Below are 19,897 nucleotides of genomic sequence, written 5' to 3' on the forward strand. Positions count from 1 at the left end.
ATGTGAATGCAACATGCCGGCATGGAGTAGGGAACCAGTGGAGAAGTCTGGGGACCCAGCCCCAATTCCAACTACTAAGTGGACACCTACCTCTCCCCCTCACTGACCCATAGGCCTACAGGAGACAACACCAGAGACACAGTGTGGGAATTGCACTTGATCTGATCCCACCACACCAAGGCAAAACAATAAGGGGGTACAACAGAACAGCAAGGGAATGGAAAGGCGAGGTCCCCAGGGAATGCTGAAGGTGGACTTTGGGGCCAGAGCGTGGTACCTCAACAGACTGGACTGGAAAACACTCCTAAATGCCAGCAAACAATTCTTGAACTAACTACAAGATTTTCTTTCTTGTTGTGTTTTGTTTGGGTTTTTTGTCATTGGTTTGTTGTTACTGTTTTGCTGCACATTGTTGCTTGGTTTTGCTCTGTCTTGTTTTTGTGCATGTTATTCTCTCCACAGGTCTGTCTAAATAAGATAGGCTGGATGAACAATCTGGAGGAGAAAACAACGGGACTGACAGTTCCTGGGGGACATGGGAGAGGGGGAGGTGGAGGGAAAGGGAGTGGTATTAACAAACCCAGGAACAAGGGAACAACAAGTGATCCAAATCGGTGGTGAGGAGGGTGTGGGGGGTCTGGGAGATCATGATCAAGGGTAATGTAACCAAGAGGAATTGCTGAAACCCTGGTGGGGACTGTGCATGATAGTGGGACAGGAGGAAAGTCAATGGAAATAGAAGAAAAAGCTGAGAGGCAATGGGCATTTATAGAGGTCTAGATAAAGACATGTACATATGCAAATATATTTATATATGGGCTGGGGAAATAGATCTATGTGCATATATTTATAGGTTTAGTATTAAGGTAGCAGAAGGACATTGGGCCTCCACTCAAGTACTCCCTCAATGCAAGAATACATTCTTCTATTAAATTGTCATTCTATGACGCTCACCTTCCCAACTCAATCATTGAAGACAAAGCAGCTGAATAAGCAAATGTGGTGAAGAAAGCTGATAGTGCCCCTCTATCAAAAGGTATAGCGTCTGGGGTCTTAAAGGCTTGGTGGTAAACAAGCGGCTATCTGCCTCAGAAGCAACAAAGCCCACATGGAAGAAGCACACCAGCCAGTACGATCATGAGGTGTCGAAGGGATCAGGTATCAGGCATCATCAGAACAAAAAATCTTACCATAGTGAATGAGGTGGGGAGTGCGGAGTGGAGACCCAAATCCCATTTGTAGGCCACTGGACATCCCCTTACAGAAGTGTTTCGGGGAGAAGATGAGCCAGTCAGGGTGTGATGTAGCAACGATGAAAAATACAACTTTTCTCTAGTTCCTAAATGCTTCCTCACCCTCCCATCCCCCCCACCCCCGCCACACACACACACACACTATCATGATCCCAATTCTACCTTGCAAGTCTGGCTAGACCAGAGGATGTACACTGGTACAGATAGGAACTGGAAACACAGGGAATCCAGGGCGAATGATCCCTTCAGGACCAGTGGTGTGAGTGCCGATACTGGGAGGGTAGAGGGAGGATTGGTTGGATAGGGGGAACCGATTACAAGGATCTACATGTGACCTCCTCCCTAGGGGATAGACAACAGCAAAGTAGGTGAAGGGAGATGTCAGACAGGGCAAAATATGACAAAATAATAATTTATAAATTATCACGAGTTCATGAGGGAGGGGGTAGTGGGGAGGAAGAGGAAAAAATGAGGACCTAATGCCAGGGGCTAAAGTGGAGAGCAAAAGTTTTGAGAATGATGAGGGCAATCAATGTACAAATGTGCTTTACACAATTGATATATGTACGGATTGTGATAAGAGCTGTATGAACCCCTAATAAAATGATATTTTAAAAATTAGGTATCAGTTCTTGCGAACTGGTGCAAGTTGGCTGAATTACACCGCTGACTTCGATATGTTATAAAATTCTACGGAGTCCATCTAATAACTATTTGCATTATTCCTAACAATATGTGTGCTACCATGAGTAGCAATAAATGGAGGGCTGTGACCTTTAACGCCCATCCGCATTTTCTGTTGCCTTTAGAGCTTATCCCTAAAATGGACATGCTACCTCCCTGGCTGTGCGCCTACACTGTCATTCTAAAACTACACCAGTTTTGGCAGAACAGTTGGTCATGCGGCTCTGAATTTGGTGCTGGGCTGCTAACCGCAAGGACCGATGCTCATTTGGCCAGCATGGTCCCAATGCTGTACCAAAGAGATTCTTTAGCAACAAACAGACTTGTTCCATGATCCTCAGACCCCTGGCCAACCCAACCCAACCCAACCCAACCCACTGGCATTGAGTTGATTTTGACTCTCTTTCTCCCATGGAACATCTAAGAGTTTGTAATAGCTCAGAAACAGCCTGTGGTACTTTATAGACTACACAACCTTGGCTTGCTGGAAGAAAGGTGGACATGAAGCCCTTTAATGAAAATTAAAGAAAGCAAAATTAATTCGGTGTGGATTGCAACTCAGTGGACCCTGTCTCTTAGCACAGGACCACGCACAGATAGACAGCACTGGGCCAGGCAGAATCATTCATTTACCACCCGTGTGACATCAGACCTGCCTCTGATGCCATCCTCTGTCACTTGGAGGAGCTAGCTCACTTCTCGGGGCCTGTTTCAATATCTATAAAACGGTTATGGACTTTGCAGGAATGTGAGAATTCAATTTCATGACATCAGTTTATGTCTGACATCTAGTACACATTTAACGAGTGCATTTCAGGACAAAAAGGTCTCACAAGCCCAACTTTCCATTACTCCACATGAGTAGCAGCATCTGCTGGCTCCTGCCCATGCCCATCAGTTTCCTATTCAGACTGCTTGGTGCAACAGATAAACTTGTAGAAATTCAAAATATTTTCATCCGAATAAACGAAAACCATGTGCTGTGTGTTTTGCTAAAGAAATTTTGGAGTTCTTGACCACCAGCCTTAAAATTTACAACCCATGGTCAAGCTATGCTACTGTAATCAGGTTGGAAGGATACTGAGCTAAAAAGAAAATCTCTGAAAGAGAACAAGCAAATCCTCGCATAGAAAGCTTCACGGCAACCCACCCACTTCAGAAGAGGGTGCCTGGCTTGCCCCTGGGGGTAGGCTTTGCTTTAGCCCCTCTTGGGAAAAGACCACTGTGGTCTAGGGTTGTGATGCTGTTCTTAGGTGCCCCCTAGTCGGCTCTGACTCTTAGTGACCACATGTGCAACAGACAAAACACTGCCTGGGCCAGCGCCATCCTCAGACTTGGGTTGCAGCCACTGGGTCAAGCTATCTCCTTGAGCGTCTTCCTCTCCTTGCCCCCCCTCCCGGTTATCCTCACATGACCAAGTATGATGTCCTTTTCCAGGATATCATGTCCAAAGTATATGAGAGGAAGTCTTACCATCTCCCTTTTTAGCATGCTGGCTGTACTTCTTCCAGAGGGATTTGTTTGTTCTTCTAGAAGTCCACGGAACTTACAATATTCTTCGCCACCACCATGATTCCAATGCATCAATCTTTCTGTAGTCTTCCTTTTTCATTGTCCTACTTCCACAAGCATAAGAGGTGACTGAAAATCCCATGCCATGAGTCAGGCACACCTTCGTTCACCAAGTGACACCCTCACTTCAACACTTTAAAGCGGTCTGGAGCAGCAAATGTGCCCAATGCACCATTTGATCTCTTGACTGCTGGATCCAAGCAAGGTGAAAACCCTGAGCACTTCACTCTTCTCTCCATTGATCATGATGTGACCTCCTAGTCCAGTAGTGAGGATTTGGGTCTTCTTTACCTATCAGTGTGGAGTTACAAGCCACACTGAAGAATGCAGTCTTTGATTTTGTTCAAAGTGCTTCAAGTCCTTCTTGTTTTTAACCAAGGTTGTGTCGTCTGCATATTACCACAGTTTGTTAGTAAGCCTTCCTCCAATCCTGATGCCAAGTTCATCTTCAAAAGGTAGGAGTACAGAATAGACACCCACCCCCAGACTCATGGGACCTTCCCACCACCACCAATTCAGCAGCTATGAGGATGGCCATGTGAAAGACAACGTTGACTAGAGAAATAAATCCAAAGACACTCACATGTGTATAAGAAAGAGGTTTCTATCAAAGAGCAATTGTATGTTGAGAAAACATCCCCAGCCCAGTCCAGATCAAGTCCATAAGTCCAATATTAGCCCATTTGTCCAATACTAGTCCATAAATTTCTCTTCAAGCTCACGCAGCACATGCAATGATGCCAAATGCAGGATGATCACAGTCCAGGTCTTGTGGATCCAAAGTCAGTGGCAGCATCTCAGCATGGCTGTGGGTCTCCACGTGGCTCCTCCAGCTCTCTGAGTGTCTTGCCAGCAGAAAGATAAAGCAAAGTGTGTATCCTGCCTCCAGGTGGAAAGAGAGGAAGCTTCCAGAATCCTCATGAGAAGGCCACGCCCACAAGGAGGCATCATCAGGCTGTGACCTGATTGGCAGGCCACCCCTTCACTCTATTTATCAAGTTGCCACAAAACTACATACCGTCACTTTTGGAGGCCAGGAATTTAAGTGACTGAGGGCTCCAGGGCTGTGCTCTGAAGTCTCCAGGCCACAGGTCCACTTCCAGTTATTAGTTCGGACCAGGAGGAAACAGGAGACTCTTCAACTGCCGATTTGGGCTCAAGGTTTCCCTGACGACTTTGCTGAGCCCGCCTTATGCTACACCACATCTGAAAGGCATCCATCCAAACCTCCTTCCTCCTTCTCTCCCTCACAGGACTCCTAGCCTTCCCCAACCTTCCCCTCCAAGAACACCCCTCTGTCTAGAGAACCTTCTTTGGGGCCTGCTTCTCAGAGGACCAGGTTAATGCAGCCATCACCTCGACTGTATTTCTAGTAATTATCCAGATGAGATTCTACTTACATACGATCGTATGAAGATGAGGACAATCCCGTAGAGCAGTAATATGATGAGAGAAACAAACAGCACTCCATTTAGCAAGGTGAAGTCCAACTGAGGAAACACAAACAACACCAGAACAACTGAGCGACTGACTAGGAGAAAGTGGGGTAGGGGTAGGGGGGTGGACATGTGTTTTCTACAATATAGACAGAAATTGGCCCATTTGCTAGTAGTTGATCCTGGCCAGCTCAGAGACCCATGGAAATCAGTTAGCCCCAAACACTGAAATACAGTATTTAACAAGTATTCTTTGACCGGAGTGTGCCTGGAGAAGAATGTAGGGGTACAGATGAAATGGTAGTAGTAACAAGTGATCATTTTTGAAACTGAATGATGGGTACATGGGATTTTTATTATTCTATTTTTGCATTTATGTGACATTTCCCCTTGTAATAAAAAGCTACACTGAATAAGCAGAACAGAAATTTCTAAATATGATCATAAAGATTCATATTTTCAAAACTATGTGCATAGATAACATTAATGGAATAAAACATACAAAGTTATCAACCGAATCATATATATATGAAAAATAGACAAGAAGCTCTCAAAATTGCCATTCATGATTCTTTTGTACTTTTTCAATGTATAGATGTGCTTTCCCCTTTTTCTTTTATAAATCAAGAGTCCAAATCAGCCTGGGGAGAGTTAGCTTTTTTAAACAAAGCAGATATTCATCTTCTGGTCTGAGAAAACTGATCTAGTCACAAAAGAACACCCTTGAATTCAAGGAGTTTCCCTAATTCCCTCTCTTCCTCCCAGTGCTCCTGCGGTGGCAAAATGAGATACATGCTGCATCCCAACTCAAAGGTGGCAGTTTGCACCGACCCGAAGGCTGGTGATCTACTTCCAAAGGACCCCCGTGGAAACCGCAGGGGCACGTTTCTGCTTTGGCATGCATGGGATCGCTCTCTGTGAGCCAGAGTCAACTTGATGGCAGCCACTTGTAACTGGTTGTCCATCCTACCCTTAGGTATAGAATTATCCAGACCACAGCTCTTCCAGTGTGGGTCTCACAGGAAAAGCTTCCGCACCACTGGAGGAACATCCATTATTGTCCCTATCCCCACCTCGACACACACACACACACACACATCCCTACCAAACTAAAACCAAACCCACTGCCCTCAAGTGGTCCCCACCCTTAGGGATCTTATAAGATACAGTAGAACCGCCCCCACAGGGTTTCCAAGGCTATAAATCTGTATGAACGCAGACTGTCACATCTTCCTTCTGCAAAGTGGCTGGTAGGTTTGAATCATCGACCTTGTGGCTAGCAGACAACTGCATTAACCATTGCAACACGTGGGCGTACCAAAACAAAAACAAACCCACAACCATTAATTAAGTTGATTCTGACTCATAGCAACCCTACGTAGGGTTTACGTGTCTGCAAATCTTTGCAGGAGCAGACAGCCTCATCTTTCTTTCACTGAATGGTTGCATGGTTTGAACTGCCAACCTTGTGATTAGCATCCTCATGCTTAACCCACAGCACCACCAAGGCTCCTGTAGGCTGCTTTCAAATCACTCCAACAAGTTGATTTAACTCACAGCCACCCTATCGAAGGCATTCCAGGCTGAAATCTTTACCAGGCTATTTACAAATAGCCTCATTTCTCCCCGAGAGCGACTGTGAGGCTTGAACAGCTGACCTGGTTAGCATTCCACACTTTACCCAACAGCCACCCAACAGGATGCTCAGAGAAGTTCAGTCATATCAAGAAGTGAACAATCGCTACCACAAGGAGGGTTTACTTACATGCTTGCATAGGGAACCCTGAGGCGCAGGGCAGTATCCTTGACTATACTATAGACCAGAGAGCTAGTACCCCTCTCAGGCCCAAAGAATAGGTGCCTTGGTGTGATGAGGACGAGGTGCTTGGCTGCTACGCAGTGGCTCTTCAACAGAAAGACCCGGCCGTCTGCTTCTGTAGCCATGACAGCCTCAGAAACTCTCTAGAGCAGTTCTACTTTGTCCTGCTGGTCGCTATGGGTCAGAACTGATGCCATGGCCCACAGCAAGTGGCCCAGGGAAGAGGAGAGGAAGCAGCAACAGAAACTCAAAGAGAGCCACGTGTATTGAGTTGGTTGCATGGAGATGAGCAGAGGAGTTGGGCTGAGGAACTCAGCTAGCCCAAGAACTCGTCAGGACAACACCACAGGAATAAATATCCCTCCCTCTCCCCTCCTGCCCTGGAATCTCTGGCTAGCCAGGTTTCCACTGGGCAGGCCCCGTGGGAAGCCAGGGCCAGGCGAGCTGGGATGCGGGGCAGCAGAGGGCAGGGAGGAGGCTCAGAGGAGGCAATCTCCCTCAGCACCGCCCCGGCAGTGATGACATCTGCTGCAATCATACGTACTTTTGTTTGCAGAGCAAAAATGGTGAGCGAAAACGTCACCACGGCAGTGGACAGGATGGCCCAGAACAGTTCGTTGGCGTTATAGAAACTGAAACCAGAGACCGTGGTTATTGCCCAAGTACACACGGGAAATCATGCCCAAAGAAGAAAATGTCTATCAAAGACTTACACTGTTAGAGTTCCCAGCAGCAGACCTTGAAGAACTGTCTAAAAACAAAATTCACAGTAAGTTAGAGGCTGATTCCCAAGGTAAGTAGAGCCCCCGGCGGGAGGCGGTCAAGTCAGGCCAGGCGTCGGCGTAGACCTGGGGAGCAGGGCCCAGTGCACACAGCTACGGGGGTTGCGGGAGAGAAACACAGGAGCCATGCAGGCCCTTCACATTCTCTCAGAAATGGACAAAAGCAAATCCCTGCTTCGTGGTTTTTTGGTTTTGAGGGGTTTCTTTAGTCTCTTGTCTGGTATACTGTGACCACCCCCCGCCCCTAAATTCATAGGCTTTAATTTTGCTATTTTGGCAAAGTATTTGAAGTGAATAAAAGTGTGATTTTTTAGGAAGTCACGGTCATCTGGCTCTTTCTTCTACTGTCTGTGTGGTTTTAGTTATATTTGATGGTGTATTTATGTCATCTATTAGGGCCTCTAAGCTTATCCCCAGTTCTCCGTCAGTGATATTGACAGTTTTAAATGATCTGTTGCATATGGTGAGACATATGGACCCCGTTTCATTTTTCTGCAAATGGAGATCTAGTTTTGCTAGCACAGTCTTTCCACCCCCCTTGATGTATTACATCCCTCTGGCAAAGATTGCCCGTCCACAGGGTTTAATCATGTGGGACCAGGGCAGGAGATGCTATTTCTACCAGTGTTTCCCCAACAATTTCACCGCTGGCCTTTTCCAGGTGTCCAGGTAAGAATCAAAGACTTCTAAGACCTCAAACCTGGGAGGAAAATTGAGACTGTCTCAGTGCAGATGAACCTGGAGGGCACGGGGCTGGACCCACAGATGCCAACCGAGGGCAAGTCAGGGGGAAGTGAGGCCGTGCGAAGACTTGGAGAAGGGCTGAAGGGTTCCCAGCGTCTGACAGGAGCTGAGGTCTGGGGCGCTGCCTGGGTAAGAGGGGGGCAGGCGTGGGGGGCTGCAAGGCAGCAGGCAGTCATGCTGGGCTGCGAAACTGGACAAGGCAGTTGAGGACATGCCTATGGCCAGGTCAGGATTGGGACAGCGGACAGGGCTCATGGACCTACAGTGAGCACTGGCTGGGGGCCTGAAGACATGCAGCAGCCGGTCAGAGGCAAATCCAGAATCTTGGCGGCCCTGCTCACCTAGGACGAGAGCCAAGAAAGAACCATCCAGACTAAGTGAGTGAAACTGAGCAGGCAGAGCCACCGCACATCCTAGAACTGCTAACCGAGCACCAACTCTAGCCAGCCAACCATGCGCAAAATTAAAGGCTGGAAGATTAGAATCCCAGGAAGCCTCTTGGATTTCCCAAACCTGCTGGCTAATTGCCCAGTTCTCCACTTTATTAAACTTAGCTAAGCAGACTGTCTATGTCCACTGTAAGGAAAGATGCCTCTCTTTTGTTTACACATAACACTGACTTTAAAGACGTGCTACTTTCCAACCTCCTCTCAAGATTAATTTCCATCTCTTCTACGAGCTCATTTGTGTCACATTTCTCCATTTTCAGCAGCTATGAACAAGTGGCTGTGTGCGTGTTTGCGTGTGCGAAAGAGACAGAGAGAGGGGATGGAGAAACTACAATGGCAAACAAATGGCAAACTACAAGCTGCCTTTCGATTTGGGGAAGAGTGGTAACAAGATGCCTTAGAAGTCAGACCTGCCTTAAAGAGTCCAGCGCATGGACTTCAGGGGCCAGAGTTTTACAGACACATGCTCTCCTCGGTGAGTGGGTTTTCCTTTTTGTCCCTCAATCTACTTTCTGAAATGGCTTTTTCCACATATTCCCTCGCCGTTGGGGGAGACACTGAACCTAGAAAATGTAACGAATGTTAAGCCCTGCTCGACTATTTCTTCTCTTAACCCTTGCATGAGACATAGTGTCCATCCACATTTTCCATCTCTGAGGTCTGGTGGAAAACAACGATCCCACTTTCAGTGCAGGCTGTCATCTGTAAGGGAATATATGGCTCTGTCCATCTGAAGAAATGAGTGAGCATAATCCCTCCAATCCCAGCACCAGAGAGCCCTGGGAACATATGTGTGCCACTCACGATATCAAATTCCATATTACCTCAAAACTTATTCTCATTCCATTCAAAAGGCCTTCCATTCCTAAAAGCGCGTGCTTTCAACACATAATTCAAAGCAGAAAATAACCCAGTCTTCAAAAGGGTAAACTGTTCTCTGCTCCGAGGCAAAACATATCCTGTGAGCTCAATAATTTGATCTATTCTTTCAATGAACAAGAAAAAAAAATTTAGGCAAAATATTCAAAATGTCCGGGAGAAAATAGTTCCTTCTATTCAGAAGCTTTTGCTTCAAGACACCCACATAAGGTCCAAGCAGTGACAGAGAACCTAACAGAGAACCCACCTGCTCACCTGGGCAATCGCCAACCCACTAAGGGACATCCTCAACAGTCTATCAGCTGAGGAAATGCCAAATTGCGGGCACTGTCAAGTCAGTCTTCTGCAGGATTGGGTGATCGCTAGTCTCCCCACATATCAAGAACAAAGGGCTAGTAACCTCCTTGTCAGCCGTGTGCTCTGCTTGGTTTGGCCACCCGCAAACTCAGAGCCAAATCCACCACACTGGATTATATTGGGAGGACTGACAGTATTTTATGCACCGATCTAACATCTACTAATCTATTCTTATTCTTCCTTCCACCAGATTTCCCTATCAATTTATTTCATCTTCTGACATCGGGTTATTGCTATAAATGACCTCAAATATGACTTGAGCCCAGATGAGGAAGAAAGCAGTTCACAAGTAAATATTGTGTTTACACGAAAGGGTGATCTACCCTGCTTGAAGGGACTGTAAACTCTACTCAAAAGAATCATCTCGTATGAATGGTGATAAGAGTTGTATGAGCCCCCAATTAAATTAATAATAAAAAAAGAATCATCTCTGGGCACTACCCTCGATCACACTGAGATGCTTCTGAGTTTCCCAAGAGGAAAACATGCCCCCAATGTGCATCAGCGAAACCACTGCCTCCAGCAAGGAGGGCTGGGCCTGACTCCGCGAGTCAGAACAAGTGGGAGAAAGAGGCTACGGAGGTGTGATGAATTCCTGAGGCCAACGCAGGAGCTGAGCCCTAGGTAAGCAAGGCCAAGAAATGACAGGATTCAGAAAGCTCGGACGATCTGGGTGTTCCAGGCACCTACTGAGAGCTGGCAAGGTCCTGGGGGGCCCGCAAAGAGGAATTGGCTGCAAGAAGCAGAGTCAACCAGTTTCCCGTGGCCCAGAGTGGTATAAATGACAGACGGGGCCAGGCAGATACGGGGAGGGCTGTGGGGAGAGACATGGTTACCAAGAACCAGACCACGATAAGATGAGCATAGCAGAAGCTCCGAAGCCCGCTCCCCGACTCCCGACTCCATGGCACTGTGAAAAAAACAACAAAAACCGGCCTGAGCAGAGATGCAATGTGGGGAAACAGAGGAACACCTGAACTCCACGAATTGCCTGTCCCCAGAAGAACTGGAAATTGAATGTAAGTGTGTTTTAGAAAAATTAAGAAAATTACATTTCTTCTTATGGGCTTGTGAGCTCTATGCGGAACACACTATTTAAATAAATGTTTGTTGAGCTTGACCAAAGGCCAGCACCAGTTGGGTGAACTGCTCCTGAAATGCAGCCCTGCCAAGGGAGTGGGTCCCCCAAGTAACCTTGACAGAGCAAGTTGGCCACCACAAAATAGTAGTCCAGTATCCACAAATTCTCCAATTTGCTAAAAAAATTACTAAAAAGGTAACTAACACATAAATAAACATGTTAATTATACTTATATTACTATGACCGAATTCAGCCAAGTAATGTCTCCCAGTTATTTCCTATCTCCGTGGTTCCAGAGGAATAATTTCCACGATAAAGGAATAAACCTGGAAGTGTGACTCAGATATATTACAGAGCTGAGGTGGAAGAGGTGTTCCCAGGTGTACTTACGAAGATTGCCAGGAGAATGTAATTTGTAGGCACCTGATGACGGATATGCTCACAGCAAGCCAGTACAATAAATATAATTAAAAATGCTGGTCTAAAGGATAATATAAAACTTTGTGTTACAGACTTCCAATGATGACATTATGTGATCTATGTTACATATCACTACATGATACTATATGATAATATATAGTATACCCAAACCAAACTCACTACCACTAAGTCCATTCCAACTCACAGGGACGCTGGAGGACAGAGCAGAACTGCCCCTGTGGGTTTGTCTCTAAAACCCTCAGTGGTGACAGAGGTAGGAGCCTCATCTTTCTCCTGAGCAGTGGCTCTTGCTTTCAAACTGCCAACCCTGCAGTTAGCCGCACAGCGTATAACCCACTACACCACCAGGGTTCCTTATACATACAATAAGGTAAACAAAAATATGACCCTTTCCTTCATTTTAAATATATCATTTTATAATATTTTCTCGACATTGATGTGGGATATGACCTAGAACTATAAGCCAAGTCTATATGCAGATTGATATAACCACCATTCTAGTAACAATTCAAAGCTATTCTACACAAAGATCTCTTTGGGTGCCACTCCTTTATAATAACACAGCCACACTGCTAACTTCTGGGAAACACTGCTTTTTCACATCTATAATGTTCATTTCAGGAATATTATACCTCACCTAATTTTTCATAATAAAAGAACCCCTACTAGAAGAAGTGCTTTTTTAATCAATCCAATGATACTTACAAGAGTGCATAGGTGAACCAGGGATTCAGGAGTATCCAAACTTTCAAAGCTCTCCTGATTAAAAAATATATACATATATAAATATATGCACACACATATATGTAATTTTACACAATAGGCTTAAATAATAAATAGGAGTTGTTGGGGTGTGTTTTTTTTCCCACTAACTAACATAATATTTCCCCACTCCTTTGTTGGTTGGTTATACTGTGGTGGCTTGTGTGGTGCTGTGATCCCAAAAGCTATGTAACCAGTATTTCAGATATCAGCAGAGCTTCCAGGCTAAGAACAGACTAGGAAGAGGGGACTTCTGAGGGGCTAGCCATCGCATGCATGATATGGAATATTGCCCAGTATAGTGTCAGAAGATGAGCCCCTCAGACTGGGAGCCATTCAAATCAAGAGTGGCTGCAACAGTGGGCTCAAACGTGACACCAACTGAGAGGGAGCTGCAAGCAGTGCTTTCTTCTATTGTACATAGGTAGGTAGGTAGGCTCACGAGGGTCGGAGCCCATTCAACAGCACCGAGCAACAACAAGGTCAGTGTTAAGTAGAGGTAAAAGAGCAGAAGAAAGAGCAACACTGGAAAAATCAGATGAAGAGAAGCATAGCATTCTTTCCTCTTTAAATAACTATTACAAGTTGTAAGTCAGATTTAGATTAATGGGCTGGTGACAATTTTTTAAAAGCACTGAGCTTGATATGTTACAAAGCAACCCAAAAAAATCACATTTCAATATATTTTTGTAAATCGCTAGGTTTCCCTAAAAGGGCGTTAGCAAGTGAGAGCTCACAGGTTCCTTGGGAATTTCTGAATTGAACAGTGTGCTGGCCTCATCAGCTCACCTTTTACAATCCAATGTGAACTGTGTCATAGCTCAGGGGAAGTTTTGAAAAAAGAAGCAAGTGCCCCAAGTAAGGATAAAACGTTCTTGACTTAGGACATTGAAGTAATTTAGCTCTAGGATATACCACCATCTTTGGCCAGGCGTTGTCTCAGAAAAATGAAACCATGGAAAGACTGTCAGCATCGTTGTAGTTGGTAGTTGCTGCCAAGTTGATTTCAACTCTGGCCAGCACCGTGTGTGCAGAGTGACCCTGCCCCACAGGGTTTTCAAGGCTGGGACCTTTCCGAAACAGATCACCAGGGTTCTCTCCCGAGCCACTTTTGGGGGAGTTTGAACTGCCAAATTCTATGTTAGAAGTCATTTCTACCACCCAGGAAACCCCACAGAAAGATTATTGCCTGTGAACGATAGACACAAGGCCTTTTAAATGATCAGAACTAAAAAAAAAAAGATAAAAAATAAATCAAGTCAGTTCCATGAAAATGACTGTGAGCACTCTAACACTGAATTCTGCATCAGCAATAAAGACTTACCAGAGAACAAACACGCACATGATGGCCCCAGTGGCAAGCAACTGCACTGTCAGGAGGAGGAACACTTTCCTAATGAAAGCTGAGGAGACAAACATTATTTCTTTTGTTTCACTTTTTTGGGGGGGGTGTTAATTTTTCATTGTGAATTGGATGGACACGTACAGAGCGGATCAGTTTTCCATTCAATGATTCATTTTGTTTCATCTCATTTATTGCAATCGCCACAATGGAACACCACTTATCACACCTTCTCCTTATGTTTCCTGTTTCCTCTCCTCCTTTCCTAGTCCTTCTGAGCTTTGTCCTTGGATAAAGAGTGCCCTTTGCATCTCAAACACCTGCTTATTCCAAAGGTGTGCGTGCCTCCCGAGGGTCACTGCTTCCTTTGTGGACTATTGTTGGGCTGAAACTTGAGCCCTGGGGGTGAGTTCATTTCCACACTGGGAGGGTGACTAAGATACAAATCTCCGGAGTCCCAACAATCAGTAAGCCTGGCCATCTTTATGATTTTGAGTTTTGTAATACTTATTTCCCCCACCCTATCCAGGACCTTTTATTGTAACCCCTTTCTGAGCAGTTGGTCATGATAGCCGGGCACCTTCTAATTCTTTGGGGCTCTAGATCACGGAGAGAGATGCTCACATGGTCCATGAGTCCCTTGGGCCAACTGAGAAACATTTCTTATGACACAAATATTCAAGAATAAGAGTATAAATGCATGCATGAATGGATGGATGGGTTGTGATAAGAGTTGTACAAGCCCCCAACAAAATGATTATTTTAAGTGTAAGTGCAGAAACTATTTTTATGAGTCCAATAAACCTTTAGGAATAAAGTAATGCCGATGCTTCATGAAAGAAAATATTTCTTCAAATGGGAATAGAAATACCATATGACCCAGCAACCCCTCTATTTGGTATATATTATAAAGAAATTAGGAGCAAAACACAAACAGATATATTCACACCCATGTTTATTGCAGCACTATTCACAATAGCAGGAAGATGGAAACAACCCAAATGTTTTTCCGTGTAGGAATAGATGAGTAAGCGGTACATACATACAATGCAATATTATTCACTGCTAACGAAGACTCATGAAAATGTCAAACACCTCGTGACATGGATGAATTCGGAAAATATTATACTGAGTGAAGCTAGTCAATCACACCAAGACAGTTACTGTATGAGACCACTGCTAAAAAAGAAAAAATCAATCAATTAAAAAAAAGATTGTCAAATAAGAAAAATAGACTTAGATGTTTATGGAGGAGTGGGATGAAAGGGAGAGAGAAAAAGAGGAAGGGGGAACCAAAAATTTTTAAAAATAAAAAAACTTGTCATCCTTCTAAACGAGGAGAGGTGGATAGAGGTGAATGGAAAACCTGAAGAAGCGGGGTGAAAACCGAAAAAATTCTGATACATGATCTACAACCACACTGTGGTTTATTCTTTTACTAATGTAGTTATTCAGCTGAAAACTTTTGCCCCCCCACCCCTTCAGCACTTGGAGCGGGGCAGGGTTACTGTAAAATATATTCAACAAAACACTTCCCATTTAACCATTTTGAAGAGAACAATTTGGTGACATTAATCACATCCACTCTGTTGTGTAGCCATCACTACTGTCCATTTCCACTACTGTCCGTTTCATCTACCTAACCTAAACCCAGCAGCCTTTAAGCTCCCCAGTCTGTGTTGCTGCTGTCAGGCCCCCAGGAGCCCAGTGCACGACAGCAGGAAACTGCCAGCCCTGAGCCAGCCTCACAATTGTTCCTGTGCTTGAGCCCACTGATGCCACCACTGTCTCAATCCATCTTGTCAAGGACCTTCCTTTTTTCCATTGCCCATCCACTTTACCAAACATGTGCTCCTTCTCCAGGAACTGGTCTCTCCTGACAACATGTCCAATGCATGTAAAATGAAGTCTTGCCATCCTTGCCTCTAAGGAGCACTCTGGCCTTACTTCTTCCAATACAGATCGGTTTGTTCTTTTAGCAGTTCATGGTACTCTCGGTATTCTTCTCCAGCACCACAATTCAAAGGCACCAATTCTTACTCAGTCCAACTTTCACATGCATGTGATGCAATGGAGAAAGCTATGGCTTGGGTCAGGCACTCCTTAATCCTTAAAGTAACATCCCGGCTCTTCAATCCTCTAAAGAGGTCCTGTGCAGCAGATTGACTCATGCAATATGTCTCTTCATGTCTTGACTGTGACCCCCATGAGCACTGATTGGGAATACAAGACAACATCCTTGACAGCTTCAACGTTTTCTGGGGATTTGGGTCTTCCTTACGTTGAGTTGTAATCCATACCAAAGGCTATAATCATTGACCATCATTAGCAAGTGCTTCAGTTGCTCCTCACTGTCAGCAAGGGACGTTGTGTCATCTGTATACCACGGGTTATGAATAAGCCTTCCTCCAATCCTGACACTGCATTCTTCTTCATATAATCCAGCTTCTCTAATGATTTGCCCAGCATGTAGATTGAACAAGTATGATGAGAGGATACAACCCTGATGCACACTTTCCTGATCTTAAACCGTGCAGTATTCCCTTGTTCTGTTCACACAACTGCCTCCTGATCCATGTACAAGTTCCACATGAGCACAATGATGTTCCAGAATCCCAAGGTTATCCAGTTTATTATGGTCCATGCAGTCGAATGCCTTTGCATCATTAGTGAAACACAAATAAACATCTTTCTGGTATTCCCTGGTTTCAGCCAAGATCCATCTGACCTCAGCGATCATATCCCTTGTTCCTTATCTTCTTCTGAATCCAGTGTGAATTTCTGGCTGTTCCACTGTTCCTTCGTTTCCAACTTTTGCATCCCAATAACCAGTAACTATCAGTTCATCTTGATTGCATATTTGATCAATTTCCAACTGTAGTGGCTGTTAGAATTCGTCGATTTCTTTACCACTAGCTTTTGTGGTTGGTACATAAAGTTGAATAACATTTGTATTGATTGGATTTCCTTGAAGGTGGACATAATCCTATCACAGAGAGCATTGTACTTCATGATGGATTTAGCAAGACCCTTGCCAATGATGAATGCTATGCCATTCCTCTTGATTGTGTTATTCCCATCGTAGTAAATCTTAAGATTTTCTGATTCAAAATGGCCAATATCAGTCCATTTCAGCTCACTAATGCCTAGGATATTGATCTATATGAGCTCCATTTAATTTTTGACCACTTCCAATTTTCCTAGATTCATACTTCACACATTCCAAGTGCCACTCATTACAAGATTTTTGCAGCTGTTTCTCTTTACCTTGAGTTGTGCGCCATCAGCCAATGAAGACCCCAAAGTCTCCACCCCTACAGGCTTCACCAGACTCACCGCACCACAGTTGACTCCCCTCCAAGACATTATCTCCCCTTCAGTCACACTCTGAGTGCTCTCAGATTTGAGCCACATCTCCAACAATGTCTGTTTCCTTTGTTTGGGCTTTCAGTATTTGAAAATGCTTCCAAAGCTATGTATTAGGTTTGCAGCGGCTTCTTCCTCAGAAGTGGGCGCTGAGTTCTACTCTGTTATCTGTTCCGTCTGGGAGCTCCGCTGAAACCTGTTCACTGTGGGTGGCCCTGCTAGCATTTAAAAGACCAGCGACATAGCTTTCAACATCACAGCAACACCCAAGCCACCAGAGTATGACAAACAGTCAGGCAAGTGGTAACCAGTCCCTAGTAACCACGGATTGATCTTTATTTCTATGCATTTGCCTATTCTAGATGTTTCACCTAAGTGGGAATCATATGTTTGCCCTTTTGTCTGACATGTTCAGTTAGTTCTTTTCTCCAAGGTATTTCACTCAGCATGATGTTTTTAAGATTCATCAATGTCCTAGTGTGTGACAGAACTTCATTCCTTCTTAGGGATGGCTAATATTCTACTGTATGAATGAAGCCCACTGTGCCCACCGACATCTGGTAGTGAACGCTTGGGTTGTTTCAACTTTTGGGTTATTGTGAATCGTGATTCTATGAACATGGGGGTAGAAGTATCTGTATGAGTTCTTGCTTTCAAGACCTTTAGAAATGGAATTGTTAGGTCATACGGTTATTCAGTTTACAGTTTTTTGAGAAGGTGCCCCAGTGTATCCTACAATGACTGTACCATTTTGTATATCTACCACCAGTGGGTGAGGGCACCGATTTCTTTGAACAGTCACCAATCTTGGCTATTTTCTAATAGCCTTCGTAGGGTGGATGAAGGGGCATCACATTGTGGCATTGATTTACAGTTCTCTAATGACTAATAGCAATGAGCATCTTTACATGTATACTGACCATGTGTAGATCTTCTTTAGAAATATATCAATTCAAGTCCTTTACCTATTTTTAAAAACTTTGATTGTTAGTCTTTTTGTTGTAGAGCTCGCTCGCTCTCATTCTTTCTCTCTCTCTCTCTCTCTCTCTCTTTCTCTCTTAGGATGGGAAAGGGAATATTAGTTCAGAGTCAGCAACTTAGAATAAGACTTAAAATACAGCCCTACAGAACTGTTGGAGACTACTCAGTCTGAATTGCTAGTATTTTACTGATGTTTCTGGGAATGTCTCTGAAAGGGCCCAGATGGGGCCTTTCTCAAGGCACCTACTCAAGATTGGCACCCCCTGGAGTTGCAAGTGCAGTGGGCCAGCCTCTGTCCTGGACTAACTTGGTCCTTTGCTTTTCCTTCTTCCTACCTGAAAAGCTGGTGCCCCGGGGCATTTCCAGCCACAGGCTGGGGAAGGAGCACCAGTAAGACAGCAATGGTTCCCCTTCAAGGAGCCCAGACCCTAAGAGAGCCTAAGGGGTCAGAGTGGCCTCTCAAAGGATGCTAGGTTCCAGTGAACCCTAGAGGCCTGCAGCATTAGCCTTGAACTACCAGCCTCCAAACTCCATACTTCATGAGAGAAAATCAAAACTTCTCATTTGTTTAAGTCACCACTGTTTAGATTTCTGATACTCTCACAGCTAATGTACTTTCTTTTTATTTATTTATTATTGTTTAATTAAAAGATCATTTTATTGGGGACTCTTATAGCTCTTAGAACAATCCATACATCAATTGTACCAAGCATATTTGTACATATGTTGCTATCATTATTTTCTAGACATTTACTTTGTATTAAGCCCTTGGTATCAGCTCCTCTTCCCCCCCCCCCCCCCCCCCCCCCCCCCCCCCCGCAACCCTCGTGAAACCCTTGATAGATTATAAATATTATTATTTTCATATCTTACACCAACTGCTGTCTCCCTTCTCCCACGGTTTCTGTTGCTTGTCCCCCTGGAGGAGGGGTGTATGTGGTTATGTGTTGATCACATTGCGATCAGGTCCCCATTCCTCCCCTTCTGTGCATTTTCTAACATCTGCAGCATGAACAGCTAGGAATTGATCTGATTTTCACGAAACAGAAGTCATAATTATGGCATCATCTTGTATGTGGATGAAGACATCCTACAACCAAGGACTAATTCCTAGTTTCTAAGCAGACTGAAAGTTAGGCACTCCAGTACATTTACTGCGCGTTTCTCAGGGCCGTCCCTGGGAGGAGGCCTACCTACACGGTTCACGGGAAAGCAGGATCAGGAAAAACCAAAATTCTTTTTTTCTCTTTTTCTGACAACTCACTCTATGGCAACTTTTAACGTTCACATGTGCTTTTCTCTTCCAACATGGTCATTTCTGGACTCTCACCTCTGCGGACAGATGCGTCTGAGAACTGGTTGGTCACATTTGTAGCACTTTCAGCTGGGCTGCTCTCATCTGAAATTTGTACCATATAGGCGTCCAATTGCTCATCAGTCTTTGGCTTAGGATCCGCAGGGATTTTCCTTGACCCAACTGAAGTTGAATGTGTGTGGGCAGGACCGGCTTTGGACTGGTCATTTTCATTATCCGCTGCCTTTCGCCCCAACTGTGGATGATCTCCAGAGCTAAAGTCTAGTGGCTCACTGACCTCCAGGTCCATCTTCCTGCAGGAGGGAGAAGTGTTACTCAGGTCTTCACGTTCATACCACTATCATCTCGGCATTCTCACAACACTGAGATGATCCTTACGGCTTCTCCTGAGTATTTATTAAGCCAGTGCTTAATAGGCATTTGCTAAATGACTGATGAACAAATAAGTGTAAATGAAGCCTGCAGGGTGAAAGCTTAGCGTTCTATGACCTAATTAGGGTTTTCACAAATGTACGTCAACAAGGGGTCAGTGAGCCCCTCTTCTGGGGGAATCGCGGAGCGTCCCTTTTCATTCTAACAACAAATAGCTCACAGGTCAGAAGAGAACTAAGCCAACGATATAAAAGACGATGTG

General features: G+C 44.7%; 1 protein-coding gene across 1 annotated transcript in view; it reads right to left on the reverse strand.

Annotated features, from left to right (window-relative positions):
• LOC101650950 (protein lifeguard 2) overlaps positions 1-19,897 on the reverse strand; it is a 39,188-nt gene that overhangs the window by 17,345 nt on the left and 1,946 nt on the right. Inside the window, exons 2-8 of the mRNA XM_004702806.2 lie at positions 19,279-19,556; positions 13,584-13,662; positions 12,203-12,256; positions 11,447-11,537; positions 7,478-7,515; positions 7,309-7,396; positions 4,910-4,999 (exon numbers count right to left, since the gene is read on the reverse strand). Coding sequence (XP_004702863.2) covers positions 4,910-4,999; positions 7,309-7,396; positions 7,478-7,515; positions 11,447-11,537; positions 12,203-12,256; positions 13,584-13,662; positions 19,279-19,556 — 718 coding nt within the window. The remainder of the gene's footprint in view (positions 1-4,909; positions 5,000-7,308; positions 7,397-7,477; positions 7,516-11,446; positions 11,538-12,202; positions 12,257-13,583; positions 13,663-19,278; positions 19,557-19,897) is intronic.

Source organism: Echinops telfairi, unplaced genomic scaffold, assembly GCF_000313985.2.
Source record: "Echinops telfairi isolate 266 unplaced genomic scaffold, ASM31398v2 ScPeMD7_23;HRSCAF=83, whole genome shotgun sequence".
Lineage (NCBI taxonomy): Eukaryota > Metazoa > Chordata > Mammalia > Afrosoricida > Tenrecidae > Echinops > Echinops telfairi.